Raw genomic sequence first — 14975 nt, forward strand, 5'->3', positions numbered from 1 at the left:
GTCTCCAGTAAAGGACACTCAAAGTTGACACTTTGTGTCTCCTACCGGAGCACTTGACGTTTGATTTGTCTGCCACATTCACCCATAAAAAACATTATCATGAATGAACAGGTAGGAATTCAATGGTATTTCAAGGAAAACGGTTAACCCATTGAAGCCTGAGGTTCCGATTCTGCAAAATGTCTTCTAAATCGGTTTTCTGGAAGAAAAAAAAAAGCAAAGATTTGAGTACAAAATGTTTGCTTTAAAACAATATATATTCAAAAATGTGCACACATTTTCAAGATTTTTCTAAAATAGCAGATCTACAAGCTCGTAGCGCGGCACTTGGTGCCGCGCTACAAGCTTATATATCTTCTATTTTTGAATAGCCAAAGTGTAAACATGAAGCTTCTTTAGGACAATCTAGGGACAAGAGGACGCACTGTTAAACTGACGGCTCACACGACTCTAGGCAGCGGTCGCTAAGCTTCCATCCAAATACTGTTAAGCAACATTACAACACATCGCAATAGATATATCAGCATAAAGACCATTTAGGAGAAGAGAAGCTTCATGTGGAATGGGCAACTGCTGATAAGCTTTCCTCGAGAGGTTTGAGGTGGAAAAAAACATTGCATGTTTTATACTGAAATGATGCGCTTACATAGCAATGAAAACTGTGAAATACACAAAGACTGTACGATAGTCGTAAGTCATTAAGTCCTCAACATTTTCCCATTGTTTTTCCTGGCATTTTTGTTTACTTGCTTCAGTGCAATTGATATTTTTTTTTTATTATTGTTTTTTTCTTTGCTTGTTTTTGGAAATGCTTTGTGTTGATCATGAAATGATGCACAACATGATATCAATGGAAACAGTGAAATATACATAAAGATTTTGCCCAAAAGTAGTTAAGACCCATTGTTTTTTTTTCTTTCCTGAATGTCTGTTTACTTGCTTCAGTGCAGTTGTTGTCTTTTGCAAGATTTAAAAAGACCAAAGATTTGCCAGATGTTGGGATGGAACCGTAGCTTGTGACAGAATTCAACAGGCAGCAGGTTTTTTTTTGTGTATGTACATGCTGACAAATCTACACATAATGTCTACACCTAGACGTATACATCAGTTGAAACACATTAAACTTCAAAATCACTCCAGTTCAACAGAAATAACTATCTTCACATCAGTACAGTTCAAATCTGTGAAAAGCCTCAGGTGGTCAGCACGGCGCTGTAACAGTCTTTCGCCACTAGAGGGCAGTATGTCTCTGATTCCAACGCAGCATGATGCTATAGCATCCTTCTGCCACTGGGAGGGCAGCCAGATCACCGTTTCCATCCGCAGTCACTTAGGGTTGTGTGTCATGTCACATCCATCTAGTTTCTGCAAAATGTCCCTCTCTCTCACCTTGCACTCAGCCAATGACACTCGTCCGTATTGCTAAGAAGCCCACGCTGTCATACCAATCCCATCCTGAAGGGGGCAGGGCAGGCCTTCAGTCACACAGCAGAAGCCACAGACTTTGCTCTTTTTTTCGGGGCCTTTATAGCAAGTCATCTCCACTCACCCTAAAGCCTCGCCCCACCCCACCCTGGGGGTCCCAAAAGCCTCACCCCACCCCACCCTGGGGGTCCCAAAAGCCTCACCCCACCCCACCCTGGGGGTCCCAAAAGCAGGCGTCACCTCCCTCTCAGACTCTGATGATGCTGACGGAAGAGGAGGCTCTGTGAAGCTGTGAGAAAGAAAGAAAGAGAGAAAGAAAGAAAGAGAGAGAGAGAAAGAAAGAAAGAGAGAAAGAAAGAGAGAAAGAAAGAAAGAGAGAAAGAGAAAGAAAGAGAGAAAGAAAGAAAGAGAGAAAGAGAGAGAGATGAGACGAGACACAAACAAGAGACAAGAGAGGAAAAACAAACATACATAACAATACGGTAAATGATACAAACATGTCGCTAGATGGTTTCTGCCCGACAACAGCGATATATTTGTATTATTTGTGTTTTGTTTTTGTAAATGAATGCCCTACTTGATCATACTACAGCGTCACACAATTGCATCAAAAGTAGCAGAAAACGCGCCGTTTTTTTGCGCTACGTTTGGAGCTTGTAGATCTGCTACTTTTGCTGTTTTTGAATTTGAATCCTGAGACGATATCATGACACTTTATCCAGAGCCTGCTAGCTATACTGACAAAGCACACACACATAAAAGTCATGCTCATCAAGATTGGTGTGTGTGTGTGTGTGTGTGTGTGTGTGTGTGTGTGTGTGTGTGTGTGTGTGTGTGTGTGTGTGTGTGTGTGTGTGTGTGTGTGTGAGAGAGAGAGAGACAGAAATGATCACAAAGGCAATTTATCATCAGCTGAACAGCTCCAATGCAGACGTTAAATACATTCTGGGTGATTAAGGGTAATTTCTAGGGCTTTCAAATGATTCAAAAAATTTACTAATTAATCGCATGGATTGCCGTGATTGATAGCATTTCAATCACATTTTGTCAATAGCATTAAAAAAAATCAAGGATATTAAAATGTTGGAACCAAATTACCACCAAATGAATGAGGAATCCTCACAAAAGATGTCTATCCCGTGATGTAGTGGTGTCTGGATAAGTGTCTATACTATAATTATTAGGCGAAATGTTCAAGGTGGCCTGTGTTGTTAAAAGAAAAACAAAAAAAACAGCACTCTGTGTTAACCCATTAAGACCTGAGGCTGATTCAAGAAAATGTCTTCTAAACAGTTTTTTAAAAAAAACTTATGTTACTATGTCAGTGGTTCCCAAACCTTTTCATGTGAAGGACCCCCAAAATTATATGTATTTGGCAGCGGACCCCCATCTCAAAATATGTTGTTCCAGGCAGGGACGGATTATGGCTTGGGCAAAGTGTGCACGTGCACAGGGCCCTGAGCCAATGGGGGGCCTTGGATTTAATAGGCTTTTAAAAAAATATATATAATATATATATAATATATATATATACCCTAACCCTAACCCTAAAACCAAAATAAAGTAACCAAAAAACGCCCAAAAACGCCCAATATAACCGCAATAACCGCAAAAAAAATCGCGCGCGTTGCGCGCGCGGGGGTGGGGGGGGGGGGCCGTTGCGATTTTGTGCACAGGGCCCATTTTCACTTTAATCCGTCTATGGTTCCAGGGACCTCCCAGAAGCAAAGATTCGAGTTAAAAATGTTTGCTTTAAAAGAATATATATATTCAAAGATTTGCACACATTTTCACGATTTGTAAAATAATGTTTTTTTTTGCTCAAATCTAATAATGACACACATGGGTTAAAGAATCTCAGAAACAGTGACATGAACTCATGTGTCAGCTCAAAATTATATTGGTCATGGTTTTCACTAACATTGGTAGGCCAACTTAAAGTGATCGTTTACTAAGAAAAATAAGCATTAATGGGTTTATTATGAGCCAGTACTGTTTGCAAAGTCACTCGACTCCTGCCCTAGCTAATGTTTACTTCATAACAATCTGGGAACCCATTAGGTAAAAACAAAACAAAAAAACAAGCAGAATCTGTCTTGAGAGATTAGCTTCATAATGGTCGCCGTCCTATCAAAATGTACTTAAAGTACCAAAAGTATAAATTGTACTCATTATAGAGAATGGCCCATTTCAGAAGTTTTCAAATGTATGAAATGAAATGGATAACCATCTTTTGAAAATAGCAGATATACAAGCTCACAATGCGTGGCATCACAACGCATTGTGAGCTTGTAGATCGGCTATTTTCAAATGGCCGAAATGTATATACAGTAGTGGTGCCGAAGTGGTTAATGTATATGTATGTTTTGTAATAATAATCAAAATCTACAAAGTAACTAGTAAAGTTTTAAAATAACTGTATTGGAGTAAAAGCGCAATATTTGCCTCTGAGATGTAGTGGAGTAGAAGTAAAAGTACTGAAAATTGCAAATACAAAATTGTACTTAAGTACAGTACTTGAGTAAATGTACTTAGTTACTTTCCACCACTGCCAAGCACAATAGAGTTCAGCCACTGTTCATGAGATGATAATTAAGGAATGTTTTTAATGCAACGTCCCAATCACAATCATCATCCCGCTATTATCCCTGCTGTCTCTCCTTGTTAATTCACAGTTATCTGGCCGTTCTCAATTAAAGTCAAGCCAAATCGTGCTACAGCGAGATTGAAAGAGGACGCGCCAATTTACTTTTATCCAGAACACTCATTTAAGAAATGTTGGCTCTCGACAAACTTTTATCATTTTCAACAAGTTTGACACGATGTGACAAGACTCGCAAACTAATTTTCCCATTGAGTGAGATGGCTGCTCCGTGTGCATTAATCAAATACGTGGATGTGCAAATGTTTATAGCCCTAGCCATTTCAAAAGTGGATAGCTGAGGATTGTAAAGGCAAATCTAAATACTATTTAAAAACCTGGTTTTACCGAGGTACTGTGTCAAGAAATAAGGTGAAGGTTGCTGTCGGGCACAAACCTCTTATCAACATAACTTATTTTTTATCATTTATTATAAATTAAAGAAAGAAATGCCATCTCCGGTTTACTTCCCGTATCCGCGTGACGTAGGCGACCGCCTTTTTAGGAGATCGGAAGCAGGTTGGAGTCTGTTCATTCCAATGGAAGGGTGAACGTGAACACATGCTGTTCTGAACCATTCTTTAGCCTCGTGGTCACTGGACTAAATATTAGACCCGATCGTCACCAGACACACAATCATCCCAAGACTTTCAAACTAAAATGGCTTTTTTTCCACAGAGAGACAAATCAGGGGGAAAAAAAAACGACTTTATTATCAACCTTTCTCTGTCCCAGCAACACACTCTCGCGGGATCTAGCGCCAGTAAACATCGGACTTTCGCTTGATCTGCCGCCACGCGCCGCCGCCCACTTAGGGGACCATTTGTAGGATTTGTGTACCATTTCGCCCTCTAGTGGCTCCAGTTGGCATGGTCTTCATATCTTGATAAATCAACCATCTTTGGTATGAGTTAGTCATCGGCAGGGACGTGCACAGATAGACTCTAGGTGGTGCTGGAGCACCTGCCCTTTGCCCTCTTGACCAGAAGTGCCCTTTTGCCCTTTTTTCAGTTTACAGTCTTCAACAGGGGGTCCGGGACCCCTAGGGGGTCCTCAGAGTTACTACAGGGGGTCCGCCAAATCTTTATGTGATATGATTTTTCTTTTTACCATAACCACTCGAAACCTAGCATCCCTTTTCTGAGGAGAACTTTAGCCAAAAATAGCCGATCTACAAGCTCACAACGCCTCGCGCTGCGAGGCGTTGTGAGCTTGTAGATCGGCTATTTTTGGCAAAGAGGTATAGAGGGAAAAAAGAGCAGACCAAGTAAACAAAAAAAAGTATAATTTACTTGAGCACCTGCCCCTCAAAATGTCTGTGCACGCCACTGGTCATCGGTCTGTGTGTGTGTGTGTGTGTGTGTGTGTGTGTGTGTGTGCGCGCGCGCCTCACTCACCCTGCCGCTGTGCACAGCCCCATTGTGGTAGATGGGGGAGCTGGTGGAGGAGTGGTTATTGTTGTTGTAGTAGGAGGAGGGGGCGGCGCGCACCGACGCTCTCTTGTTCTTGTCCTTGGCGCCGTTGGAGTCGTTGTCTTTGATGATGTCGTACTGACGACAGAACAACGCAATCACAGCTGGGGGGGGGGGGGGGGGGGGGGACAGGATAACATAACATGAGATGGATTACACGTTTTCTAACTCACTGTTATATCGTTGCAGTCGGGGCAGAAAACTCTCATCTCTGTATTTTAAATTTTCCCCCGTATATTAACGCCAGTGGCGCCGGAGCCTGTTTAATTAAAGGACACTTTGTCCTCCCACTATTCAGTCCAAATAAATAATAAAATCTGTCCAGTCCCCCGCACCTCGCGACCACCACGAGCGCGAGGCGAACCGAATTAACCGAAATAACCGCATTATCCCCCCCCAAAATCAATCCAAGCGCGCGTGCATGTGTCCCGGACGTGTCCCCCCACGTCATATTCCGTTCCGGCGCCCCTGATTAACGCCCTACTTGATCATACTACAGCGTCACACAAAAGCATCAAAAGTAGCAGATCTACAAGCTCGAAGCGCGGCGCGAAGCGACGCGTTTTGAGCTTGTAGATCTGCTGCTTTTGCTATTTTTGAATTTTTTGAAGCAGAGCTTGTAGATCTGCTGCTTTTGCTATTTTTGAATTTTAATCGTGAAAAGTTACAGTTTTGGACATAATATCATATAGGTCAATAGCAGTCTGGAATTCTCTGCCCAAAAACATCTTATCTACAATCCATAACGACATTGCTTTAAAAATATATTTACTAAAGGGACGCCGTTTGGGTCCCGGACCCCCTGTTGAAGACCCATGCAATAAAGCCTTACTTGTTAATACTTAACAGTATAACTACTTTCATTGAAAGTACGTTTACTTACAGCTTTGAATTATGTTTTAACCCTTTAAGACCTCACCTGGAACGCATCTGTGTCATTTTTTGATTAGAGCTAAAAAGCATTATTTTACACTTTTGGCTATACTTTTTGGCTATTTTTGAAAAATCGTGAAAATGTGTGCAAATCTTTGAATATATTATTTTAAAGCGAACCTTTTTAACTCAAATCTTTGCTTCTGGGGGGGGTCCCTGGAACAACATATTTGGAGATGGGGATCCGCGGCCAAATACATATCATTTTGGGGGTCCTTGACATGAGAAAGTTTGAGCAGAATACTGTTGGGATTTAGAAAACATTTGTAGAAGCGGCTTCAGGTCTTAATGGGTTAATATACCGCACGTATACTTTTCTAGTTTCTCCCAAGTCCGTTTTACACCGCCGGGGTTGGAAGGCTATAATGTCCATACTGTACAGTACATGCCATAAGAGTACATCTAAGTAACACATTCACTTCAGTGACATTCTGCTGTGTCATCACTGGCCGTGCAAACACATAACTTAATAGGCTTATAATGTTACCGCCCCCCCGTTATGGCACAAGCACATGAATGGCTATAATTACATTTTTGTATTCCATTAAATTTAATGTCATTGAAATGGCTTTGCTAATGCTGGGGGCCAAAGGCTCATCATGGCTCAAGGAGCTGACACAGATATAACTCACTTCCACCCGGCGTTACTCTATACATCTCGTATAAATGAGAGGTATTACAGCTCCGAGCGCGATGAGCTATCCTATGAATGTTTATGCCATTTCCCAATAGAACTGTTTGGTCAGTAGGCAGTTTGCTTTTATACGCGTTGATCCGTTATCTAAAACAATGATCTGCTTTGGGGCAGGTTACGTGTGCAGTAGGGATGTTAACAATGAATCTATAATCGATTCATTGCCGTTAAAGGGATTGTAGACGAGTTCAGACATAATCAAAGAAAAAAACTGTTGTCAAACACCGCCACTCCAGCAGTTTGTTTCCCCGACCACCAGGGGGTGACGCAGGGCGGGACATCTAAATGAGCCATGCCCAAAATAGGTTGCCTTATGCGGATACAATTCGCGGAACTGCCCGCCCCTACGGTTCTCTGAATTTTTATTTTTAAATAGGCTCTTTCATGATAAATTGACCACATATATGAAGTTAAACAACTAAATTCTATCCACACGCTATCTTAAAAGGAAATTCTGTGCCTCAAAAACGAAGTTTGAGAGTGTTTTAAAACCAAAAGTAAAAAGTTGATACGGGCACGGACGCGCACGGACACGCACATGCGTGCGTTAATTTACGTAACGGACATAAACAACATGAGCATAAACAGTAGGGAAAATACGGATTTCAGAAAGAGTACTGTGTTTCAATGCAGGAAAACACCCCAGCATCATTATATAGTGGCTGATAGAGGGGAGAAAATGCAAAATATATATATATAAATATTTTTTAAATTTAGGCTTAATGTTCCCTACAATCCCTTTAAGAATTTACTCGATAAAATGTATCGATTTTCAATTAATTGAAAAAAACATTTTTTTGAATTTCTTTTTTTTTTTATAACTATTTTTTTTTGGGGTGTGTGTGATATCAAATGTGAGCTTACCATAATCACAGTAATCCGTAATCATATTCCATCATATTCAAGGGCTTTTGGAGAGAAATGAGACTCCATAGAGCACTGCAGAGGGGAGGGGTGTGTGTGTGTGTGTGTGTGTGTGTCTGTGTCCAGCTGATGCTCGTTGACGCTCGTTAATGTTATATACATCAAGGCAATTATGTTTCTGCAATCATTTTCGGTTTCCTTTTGGTCCTAAAAAAAAAGCTGCTTATAAATGAATCGATTAATCAATGTGTGCACTAGTGATGCGCGGGTCGGGTTTTTTCATGACCCGCCCCGCCCCGCCACGGAACCCAACCCGCCTCAACCCGCCCCGCGAACCCACATATAAATCTATGGCTCAACCCGCCCCGCGACCCGCGTTTTTTTTTTTATTCTGTAAAATCATGGTTAGAAAATAATCCCCAAGTGTATTCAAACTATTTTATTGTTATTATTCTTATCCTTATTAGGAATAAAGACAAAACAAGAGCATGTGATTTTTTACTTATTTTTTGCGTGTGAGAGCGGCAGACCCGCTCACCCGCAGCCCGCATAATTGCCTCTGAAATTCTGACTCGACCCACCCGCGCCGCGGGTTGACCCGCGGGTTACGGGTCAACCCGCGCATCACTAGTGTGCACTAATCTCTCAAGACAGCAGAATCTGTCAGCACCACTGCCTTAAACCTGTAAGGTTGTTGTTAGTAGGAATAAACACAGAAGCAGCCCGGAGGAAGTGGACTAAGAGAGAGGGGAGGAGCCAAGAAGAAGAAGAAGAAGAAGAAGAAGAAGAAGCAGCTACTATTTTGGGTGTACTGTATGTTACTGTACATTGGCACATAAATTAAATGTGTCCAGTGCATTTAAGCCATCCTAACTAAGAGGAGCAGTGGTAAAGTGACATTATTATGGCATGCAGGGAGCAGGTAGGGGTTAAGTTCATTGAGAGGCTGCCTGGTAATCAGAAGGTCACCGGTTCACCACCCGAATCGCCCCGTCTATTTGTTGAAGAAGTGTCCCTGAGCAAGACACTTAAGCCCTAGGACTGCTCCCCCAGGCGCTGTTGTAACGGCACTTACTTTACCCACAGCTCCTGATAATGATGGTAGTTTAAATGCAGAGGATTTTACATACTGTATGTGAAGATATATAGGCTACAGTGGTTCTCAAAGTGGGGCCCGGGGACCCCCAGGGGTCCTTGACTTTTGAGAACCACTGATGTAGGCTACAGTGGCAAATACCCGCCCAAAAACAGCAGTGCTTATTATAGCCAGTGGTGGAAGATGTACTCAGATGTTTTACTAGAAAAAAAAAAGTAAAAATAGCAATACCACAATATAAAAATACTCTGTTAGAAGTAAAAGGCCTGTGTTCAAAATGTTACTTGAGTAAAAGTACAAAAGTATTGGCATCAAAATATACTTAAAAGTACCAAAAGTAAAACTACTAATGTTGGAAAATAGCCGATCTACAAGCTCACAACGCGTCGCATCGCGACGCGTTGTGAGCTTGTAGATCTGCTATTTTCAAATAGCCTATGTATAAAATAGGGATAAAGTGGTTATTGTATGTTTTATAATATAGTCATTTATATCTAAGTAACTACTAAAGTTTTCAAATAATTGTAATAATTGCAAATTGGAAATACTAGTAAAACGTTATTCAAAATTGTACTTAAGTGCAATACTTAAGTACATGTACTTAGTTACTTTCCACCACTGCTTATTATGGGAAGAACGTCACATATCATGTTGAAGTAGGCCACCCTGTGTACTCTCTTGATTATGCGGGGGATTCAGAAAGTAGAGCCCATTAAGACGTGCGGGGAAGATTTGGATACGTTGCTCTTGAAATTACTTTCTTTCCCAAACCGTCGGGGAATGATCGTCATGCTTATGTAATTGGTCAAATTCAAAGAAATCCAGCACCAGGCACTCATGTTTATTCCCCCAGATTCTGCTTTCTAAACTGAATGTCACACAAGTACCAGTGTTGCCGTATCCGCTTATCCACCATTATAAGTGACTTTAGGTTTGTTTTTTCTGTTAACCCATTAAGACCAGGAAAGCCACCACTTTAACCATTACTTTATACTTTGGGCTATTCAAAAATCTATCTACAAGCTCATTATCTACAAGCTCATCTACAAGCTCATAGCGCGGCACCGCGCTATGAGCTTGTAGATCTGCTATTTTAGAAAAATCTTGAAAATGTGTGCAAATCTTTCAATATATATATTTTTAAAGCAAACATTTGTAACCCAAATCTTTTCTTCTGGGGGTCCCTGGAACAAAATATTTAGAGATGGGGGTCGGCGGCCAAATACATATTTTGGGGGTCCTTGACATGCAAAAGTTTGAGCACCACTGATATAGAAACATGGTAGAAACAACGTTTTTTTCAGAATACTGTTTAGAAGACATTTTGTAGAATCGGCCTCAGGTCTTAAAAGGTTAAGTTGCTTGTACATTTTGGTTGCTGCGGGTAGTTTTTTGGGCTTATTCAAAAGTGTAGTTGCTTATTTGGTCTTGTTTCCTAATGTTGTTTAAACCAGTGGTTGTCAAACATTTTCATTTCAAGGACCCCCAAATGAATATGTATTTGTCCACAGACGCCAATCTGAAAAGATTTAGTGCCAGGGACCCCCATACAAGAAGCGAGTATTTAAAATGTTTCAAAAATATTACAAATGTGTAAATCTTTTTAAAATAGCGGATCTACAGCCTGTAGTTCCGCTATTGTATGTGTGTGTGTGTGTGTGTGTGTGTGTGTGTGTGCTCATGTGGTCACTTATTTTAGGCTTGTTTTAATAGACCTGGTTGTTTGTTTCTCTTGCAAAATCTGGCAACACTGACAAGCAGTTTACAGTGAGAAAGGCCCAGCCCAATACAAACATCTGTGCTGAACTGTTGTGTTCCCCTGTGGGGAGAATAGGCCTAATGAGAATATGTGCAACATCTGTGCACGGACACCAATCTTCTTTGGTGAATACACTGTTTTCAAAACAAAGTTATCCACACCTCAAAGTGCGTTCACATACTGTGGCATACTAATGTGGCGGACAAACAGCCTGCTTCTGCATCGTTATAAAGCCATCTAATGTGTGTCTTAGAGGAGTGCTATATGGACATCTCTCTCTCTCCTCTTTCCCCCGACACGGTCGAGGCAGAAGGCCGCCACCCTAGAGCCTAGGGTCTGCCTGACATTTCTTCCAGTTAAGAGGGAGTTTTTCGTTGCCACTGTCGCAAAAATTGCTTGTTCAGGGTGGGATTGTCGGGTCTCTTCTCTACATGTAAAGTGTCTTGAGACAACTTGTTGTGATTTGACACTTTAATAAAATTGAATTGAATTGAATTGAGTTCACCAACCCGCCTACCAGTGACATCATCGGTACATGCTTCGGTTTGGTCATTTCAAACAAGATTTCAATGCAATTTATTTTATGCAATGTATTTGTATTTAAGTTCATAAAGTTAAGTATAAGTATATAAGTATAACTAAATGCATTTGAAATGAAATAAAAATTATACTTTTCAGGATTCCAATTCAAAAGTAGCAAAAATAGCCGATCTAGTACAAGCTGAAAACGCGTCGCTTGACTAAATCAACTGTAGATTTAGTCGACTCTAATCTTATGATATTTTGTCGACTAAAACTAGACAAAAACTAAATCATTTCAGATGACTAAAATATGACTAAAACTAAATGGAACTTTATTCAAAAGACTATGACTAAAACTAAATCGAAATCTGCTGTCAAAATCAACACTGCTCATAACCTAGCCTAACCCTATGTAAGCTACGCCACTGCTTCATTTGACTCGCTGAGTCTAAACTCACCTGCCCAGAGTAGTAACACCGTAGTGATGATGAGCAGCTCTCCAGTCTGGAGGTGAGGAGTCATGCCCAGACCTTCCATAGCCGGCTCATCTGCAACACAAAACACAGTGGTGGAGGAAGTACTCACATTTTGTACTTAGTAGTAAAAGTAGCAATATACCACAATGTAGAAATACTCTGTTACAAATAAACGTATACCAGCATCAAAATAATCTTAATTACTGACAGTAAAAGTGCTAATTATGCATAATGTCCCATTTCACAAGTTTCCCCCCAAAAATCCTTTGAAAATAGCCAAAGTATATGTAGGTCTGAAGTGGTTAATGTATGTTTCACAAGTTCTAATAACTATGGTTTTCAAAGGTTTACTGGTACAACATTTGCCTCTGAGATGTGATGGAGTAGAAGTAAAAGTAAAGAGAAGAGAAGAGAAGAGAAGAGAAGAGAAGAGAAGAGAAGAGAAGAGAAGAGAAGAGAAGAGAAGAGAAGGTGGATGATTAGAAGCGATGATGCGTGGAGGAAGTCTCCTAGCTGCCCCTGTGATCAGGGTCTGAAATTAAGCCAAGCTTCAAATGCACTTAGACTTTTCATTTGACACCTTTTTTCAGCAAAATATCAGCATCTATGGTTCAGTGCTTATAGCACGCAGGTGACCGTTTTGCAATAAAATATATACGTTTGACCCCCAACCAGTCAAACGTTTGGTCACATTTGTCCCAAGAAGTCACGATAGGCCATTTGGGGAGTGAGAGTGTGTTGGTTTAGAGGTTCATTTCTCTTCATTTTGACCCCTGTGTAAAACTGCTCTGACCGCTGTTTTTATTCACCACTGTAATTACGGTTAAGTAGAATGAGTTTGAAATTAACTGAACTGAAATGTGCGTGTGTGTGTGTGTGTGTGTGTGTGTGTGTGTGTGTGTGTGTGTGTGTGTGTGTGTGTGTGTGTGTGTGTGTGTGCGCATGTGTCCTTGCGTTGAGGGGGTGGAGAGAAGGAAACAAAGAGTGAGTACCTGTGTGTGTACACAGGCAGACGAGTGTACCTGTATGTGTGTGCATGTGAGTATGTGCAGTAGGCTACGTGTGTATACAGGTGAGTACTGTGTGTGTGTGTGTGTGTGTGTGTGTGTGTGTGTGTGTGTGTGTGTGTGTGTGTGTGTGTGTGTGTGTGTGTGTGTGTGTGTGTGTGTGTGTGTGTGTGTGTGTGTGTGTGTGCGTGTGTGTTTACGGTTGTCCAAAACACCGGCAGGGTAGTGGTCCGTTCTCTCCAGGGTTCTGAATTGGATGGTTATACTGGGCTGGCTGTCTCCCTGGAGACCCACAGACTGGACCTACACACAGACAGACAGACAGACAGACAGACAGACAGACAGACAGACAGACAGACAGACAGACAGATAGACAGAAGTCAAGTCGGTTTATTTATGAAGCACATTTAACCACTTTAAGTGGTGGTGAACTGGCTTTTTCGGTCATTTTATTCTGAAGTTTCAGTCTGAAACGCTGTCTCAACCTGGTCATATACAAGCTGCTATTTTTTTTAATGTTTTTGAACATTTTTATTATTTTTATTTGTGTTAACCAATTTTGGGCGGGAACCCCTACTTGTAACTATACCTTTCAAGACGGGAACCCCTTTTGGGGTTCCTGTTGCTATGTACAGTATATAGCAACATACATTTGTTGATTTTTTTGAATAAATATTTAAAGTTTTCAGAAAACTTAGAAGGTGTTTTTAGAATCGGCCTCAGGTCTAAATAGGTTCCGCGACCAAATTCATATCATTGTGGGGGTCCTTGGCACAAAAAAGTTTGAGAAATACAGATTTTAGAAGGCATTTGTAGAATCGGCCCCAGGTCTTAATGGGCTAAACTGAACTAGATGAATGATGGCGTGTTGGCCACGTTGTGAACAGTGAAATCTCTATCTCAGACAAACGCACACGCGCGCACACGGCCATGCACAGCACTTTAGGCTATTACTTACTTAATGTCTAATATTTACAACAAGTACAAGGCTTTAGTGAATCAATTAGTCTCTGTTGAAGAATGGTACACATTGAGCAATGTTTGATACTACTTGCAGCCAAGAGCTGACACAGATATAACTCCCTAAAACAAAAACAAAAACGCGGCAGGGAAAACCAAAGCGTTTTGCAGCGATCCGCAACACTGGGCTCCTCTAGAATGCAAGAGAATTGATTGTTCAGTAGGGCCCAGTGGTTCTCAAAGTGGGATCTGGGGACCCCCAGGGGTCCTGGGGGGGCGTTCGAGGGGGTCCCAGGCAAAAGTAGTTAATATAGCATCACAATCATTTTAACCGCTTTTTCCATTCATACGTTGGCTATTCAAAAATAGCAGATGTACAAGCTCAGAGTGCGTCACTTCGTGCCGCGCTCTGAGCTTGTGGATCTGCTAATTGTATTTTTAGCAAAGCTAATGGTCTGTATACGCTCTGACTGTAGCTTTTTGGCTGGCGTCCAGCATTGATCGAAAGGGGGGGGGGGCATATTGGGGTGGGGGGGGGGGGGGCACACGACAAAGCATAAACAGCGAGACAACAGGCTACACTCTACAGCTTGTCCGCATCGTTAAAGCCTATAATTACTGGTTCTCGTCTCGAGACGTTATTATTTAAGGAGCCGACAGCCAGTTGGCCGGATGCAACCATAATGGGGTGAATGATTGTTTTCTATATTCAATTTTAATGGAGACTTTTGAGATTAGACTTACTGTGTGTGTGTGTGTGTGTGTGTGTGTGTGTGTGTGTGTGTGTGTGTGTGTGTGTGTGTGTGTGTGTGTGTGCGTGTTACCTGGACACTGTAGTGTGTGTCCTCGTCGAGGTCCCACAATACACACCAGCGGCTGGTTGTGTTCACCTCACGGATAGACCGCTGCATGAGACCGTCCTGCCTCTATATGCGCACGCACGCACGCACGCACGCACGCACGCACGCACGCACGCACACGCACACGCACACGCACACACACACACACACACACACACACACACACGCACGCACACGCACACACACGCACACACACAGATACACACAAACTTGAGTCATCGCATGAGTCATACATTCACAAACAGGCTTAGAGGAACACAGGTGAG

The 14975-nt window shown here is 41.7% G+C and overlaps 1 protein-coding gene across 1 annotated transcript; it reads right to left on the bottom strand.

Annotated features, from left to right (window-relative positions):
* Nucleotides 1-1641: 1641 nt before the first annotated feature.
* Nucleotides 1642-14771, bottom strand: LOC311040945 (fibronectin type III domain-containing protein 4-like). Its single transcript, XM_084051382.1, has 5 exons — nt 14674-14771; nt 13090-13192; nt 11865-11954; nt 5464-5642; nt 1642-1714 (listed from the first exon to the last, which is right to left on the bottom strand). The coding sequence occupies exons 1-5, from the start codon at nt 14758-14760 to the stop codon at nt 1673-1675; spliced, it is 501 nt and encodes a 166-aa protein (XP_083907508.1). The 5' UTR covers nt 14761-14771; the 3' UTR covers nt 1642-1672.
* Between the last annotated feature and the right edge of the window lie 204 nt (nt 14772-14975).

The sequence above is a fragment of the Gymnoscopelus microlampas genome, assembly GCF_963454915.1.
Source record: "Gymnoscopelus microlampas genome assembly, chromosome: 24".
Classification (NCBI taxonomy): Eukaryota; Metazoa; Chordata; class Actinopteri; order Myctophiformes; family Myctophidae; genus Gymnoscopelus; species Gymnoscopelus microlampas.